Here is a 4,853-nt window from a genome sequence, read left to right on the forward strand (position 1 = left end):
TTCATAGTGTCTAATTACTGATACTTAGATCCTGAAAAAGCTTTCTGAAAAATTTCGGTAAAACCATATCGTTTGGATTAGAAGTTGTGTCTCCTCCAAGAGGTATCCCAAATATTGATAAAACGTAGGGGTGTGAAATAAATAAAATTCATGTGTCATGTTGCGAGGAGGGTATCTTAAAAATTTTTAAATTTTTTTTCAGCCGTCGGACTTTAGATATTATGGTTACAAGTGATGGCTTGTTGGCTTAGTAAATCTCCAAGGTGGACCCAAGAATGATGTGTAACTTACTGTTTACACGTAGGTAGGATCCTTCGGTTTACCACAAAAGATCAAAAGCCAGAATTTATCTCTTAATTAATAATTTAGTAATTAAGAGCCGATCACGAGTTTCTCTAGAAAGACAAACCCACTTCAACTTTTCGTAACTTAAATTCTTAAAAAGCAACTAACTGATAAAAAGACTCAAGAGTCTGTGTGTGTGTGAGAGAGAGAGAAGTGGGCTTCAAAGTCGATGATGGATGATACTCATGAGCTTCCAAAAAGTGTTTTTACAGATTCTCCATGTTTTGTTTCTTTCTGCCTTTAGTGTGCATAGCAAAATAAATATATAAAAGACAGGACCCTACAACTTTCAAAATCGTATAAACTAGAACTACAGTAAATGGGTACACCACTATTTTATTATATTTTTTTCACTTAGAAATCGTCTTCAAAGTATCCATCTCTGTTTTGTTAAATAAAGCTAGTGGTGGTGGGTCTGAGTTGAGAAAAAAAGAAAAAAGCTATTTCAAACCTCTTCTCTTCTCTCATATGACACACACACATATATATATATATATATATATATATATATATATATATATTGGGCCACTCTTATCCCTGAGGCTGAGGTTGAGGTGCTCGACTTTCTTCTACTCAATTATTCTAAAAGTGATAGATTCTGGATCTCCAGTATATAATAGATATCCCTGAATACGCCCATGCATGTATCATTGTATGTAAATACTAAAATGCTTATCTAACAGGCTTGCTATATAGATGTCCATTACAGTTACTTTTAATCTGTCACCACCATCTAGAAGAAAAAACATTAATCATCTAAAATGCTAATATTTTGATCTATTTGGTGCACTTTCTTATACATATTTTTGATATATTTGATGCACTTGGATAACAAACCCTTGTCTATATAAATAATTGGTAAATTACTTAACAAACGTTGATGAAAAGATTTCTTTCTAAATACCCATAGAGTTCTGGGCGTTAACTTTATAGCCTAGTTGGGATTATTTTAATGCCCTCTCACTCCTTTTCAATGCAAATGTTGAGGTTGACCTTTGATCGATATTAACCTTTTACAACCTTATATATTTTATATAATAAATAGACAATCCTGATGGTTGAATTTGAATTGTTGAGATTGGAATTTTGAGTGACATTTTATATTGGTGAGGGTTCATTAAGAAATAATGATTTTACCAATTGAATTGTTAAAGTACTACTGAAAAATTAAGGTGAATTTAGAAATAAGTCCCTACAACAGAATCCATTATGTAATCTTTTCTAAATAATATGACAATTTCAGTTTTTAACTTAATAGTGAGTAGTTTTTGCTCACAGAATTTCTTGTCACAGTGCTCACACACTCCCTAAAGTGTGCCACATCAAGCCCAACGAATGTAATTTTGTAAATTGGGGATGTCATTCTATACACACACAGGCGCATGTGATTGGTGGATTATGTAAGCAAAAATTTTGGGATCTTATAAACCTAGAGTGGAGGATTGAAACCCACCTCCTATACCTCAATGCATGCCTGGGAGGTCACAATCCAAAGAACTAAAGTCTAAAATATCTCATTTAATTTTTGTGGGAAGAGAGTTTAAATCCTCCACCCATAACGTTCACTATCTGGCTTTTTTTAACTTTCTAGTGTAATTGTGCAAAATAGAATGAATAATGATTTTCTGACACCCCTCCCCCGTGGCATATGCTTCCATAAACCCCCTGACATGATATCTTTATGTGAATGAGCAGTTGTGTATCCAAAGAAAAAAAGATCTGTGATTCTAGTCCATACCACGTCAAGGAGCATATGTCATAGAGGCATCAAAAAATACAACTCAAATAGAATATTTGGATTTTGACTATGAGTAACTTTTTTATCACATAAATTGAATTATATGTAAGATATACATGATTTTTTTCTTTGTTGTTGCTAAATAAGGTATGAGTCGTGATAATATGACTCGCTCGCTAGGTGGCATATTCAATTGACACCCTGACATGACAAGTTCAAGAATCACAGATCTATACACCTTGGGATATATGATTGCACTTTCCTTTAAAAATGTATCCCAAGGAATTTGTGTATCTTGAATGTACAGATCTACGGTCCCAAACATGTCAAAATCAGGGAGTCGATTGAGTATGACACCTAGCGAGTCATATTTTCAGGACTCGTACCATATACATGATCTACAATCCAACAGAGTCGAATAATCATCATTCAGGTTTTGGGCTCATGCCCTATCAAAACTCGGTTGTCCACAGATTGAACGGTCCAAAATACATGATTTTGTGGGTCCACCCCATTATAGAACTTGAGGTGCGTTGGGAAAGTTAGCAGGTAAGTTATCTCACAAACCAAACACGTTCCCCCAAGCCCACTATGAGAGCTGCCGGTCAAAAGTAGTAGACCTAAATAATTGCAGCTTTGTGATTGTACAATGTGCATGCAATTATTTAAAGCCCATCATCACCTCTGCTTCCTTAGCCTTGCTAATTAGCTTTGCTTTCTTCTCCTACCTACCTCTACTATTTCTCAGTCTCTCTTATACTTGCAAATGTCTCTACTCGACGAGAAATCTCCCAAACACTGCGCCAACCACGGATTGAATCTAAAAAAGATTTACAAGAGGCTATTCTATACCTTTTCTTCCTTCCTTTTCTCTATTCTCTCCTTAATCCTCCTTATATGGCTTCTCCTACACCCCTCCAAGCCAGAGTTCTACCTCAAAGAGGCTAATATATACCAACTCAATCTCTCTGATCCTCACCAACTGGACTCCTCCATACAGATCACTCTATACTCCAAGAACCCAAATCAGAAAGTTGGTATTTACTACGACCAGCTCCAAGTTTACGCCTCGTACAAGGCTCAACAGATCACTAGTGAAGTTTCTCTTCCACCTTTCTATCAAGGCCATCAAGATAGTAATCTTTTGACGGCTTCCTTAATTGGAAACCGACTCCCCATTCCATCCTACTTCGGTTACGAAGTGGCACGTGATCAGACCACTGGTACACTTGTTCTATCTCTGAAGATGAATGGAAGGCTCCGATGGAAGGTGGGGACATGGGTCTCTGGTCGATATCATCTCAACGTCGATTGTGTTACCTTCATGGCTTTCCCCAACGTTGTATCGAGTCCCTTGAGTTCCAAGAAAGGAAGTCGTTGTTCTACTACTGTATGAAATTTCAATTTTCAACACCACCACCACCACCACCACCACCAATATGCTTAGCTTCTACTAGGTAATTAGTAGTAAGTAGTAAGTGAGTCTCTCTCTATTTATTTGTTTTTTTTTTTTTTTCTTTTAAAATAAATTTCCTCTCTTTTGTGATTTGTAACTAAAATAGAGTGCCTATCAATCAGTCTATGTATGATATTTAATACAAATGAAAGATTGGACTGAAAGCTATACCAAGACGTGTTTGATTGAACACCTCCTAGTCCTACCTTGTGTTAATTTCCTTAATGGAATTTCCTTCTTTTACAGATGATGTTGGCTTGAATTGAAAAAAAAAAAAAAAAAACTATTGCTAGCCTCAAAAGATGTTAGAGGCATGATGACCGGCTGAGATAAGTGTGGTAGTCATGCTTTTAAATCTCATCGGAGGCCGAGGCGACTCACCCGATATGTCTTGGTATCGTCCAGGGACGAGACGGATAGATAAGTCAAACGTATCGGATGGGACTTAAAATCACAGTTGATTTTTTCTCATTGTTGAATGAAACAACTCAAACGTATCGGAAAAATCGTCCGAGATGAATCAGTCTCGTTCATGGACGAAACGAGACCTCAAAACAAGTTTTAAAATCATGTGGTAGTATTATTTTGGGTGATTTTTTGTGTACTACTTCTATATATGAGATAAAAAAGGAGTTGAAGATGATGATGAGATGTTCCCATTTAAAAGTAGAAACTAGAAAGGAACAAGAAGAAAAAAATAGAGCGCGTGAAATCACCAGCTTTCTTCGCTAAGAAATAAGAATCTTGAAATATCCCCGGCCCCAATATGACTTTAATTATTATGGAGTACTTCGTTTTTGTTACTCTCACTTGCTTTCACCACCCACTGAAATAGGGCCAATTACTAAAGACTCGCCATCCAGTACAATACCCTAATGTCTACGTGGCACATTTAGATCGGAGAACATACATAACAAGGAATTCACAAGAAAATGTATCCCTAGGAAAAAAAAAAAATTGTACTAATCGATCCCTACAAGATTTTAATTGATTTCTAGAATATTTTTATTTTTCCTCCGAGCCTAATTGTGTTTGATTGAGAGTCTTAACCTACTGTTGAGGCTCTCTGTCAAATAGATACTTGAGATAATATTAGAGAAAACAACACAGTCTTCCTAGAGATTCGTGGTGGTACTTCTAGGGATTAGAACAATTTTTTTTAAGTATACATCTTTCTCGAAACTCCTAAGCATTTCAATCATCTATTTGATAAGGATGGTTGAGGCTAGTGTTTTCCCTTTTTTACCATTTTTAATCGAAAATGCCAGCCTCAATCCACAATTGAGGCTCTCTGACAACATCACCATTGGGATG

At 36.1% G+C, this 4,853-nt stretch overlaps 1 protein-coding gene across 1 annotated transcript; it reads left to right on the forward strand.

Moving 5' to 3' along the window:
* The first annotated feature begins 2,744 nt into the window (after nt 1–2,744).
* On the forward strand, nt 2,745–3,743 carry LOC147390015 (NDR1/HIN1-like protein 26). Its single transcript, XM_086418725.1, has one exon. The coding sequence runs from the start codon at nt 2,850–2,852 to the stop codon at nt 3,477–3,479; it is 630 nt and encodes a 209-aa protein (XP_086274851.1). The 5' UTR covers nt 2,745–2,849; the 3' UTR covers nt 3,480–3,743.
* The last annotated feature ends 1,110 nt before the right edge of the window (nt 3,744–4,853 follow it).

Source organism: Akebia trifoliata, chromosome 12 (assembly GCF_017979445.1).
Source record: "Akebia trifoliata isolate Shusen 1 chromosome 12, ASM1797944v1, whole genome shotgun sequence".
Taxonomy (NCBI): domain Eukaryota; kingdom Viridiplantae; phylum Streptophyta; class Magnoliopsida; order Ranunculales; family Lardizabalaceae; genus Akebia; species Akebia trifoliata.

Bases quoted from the DNA above. Each gene is read 5' to 3' on its own strand.
- LOC147390015 (XM_086418725.1), top strand. From the start codon at position 2,850: ATGTCTCTACTCGACGAGAAATCTCCCAAACACTGCGCCAACCACGGA.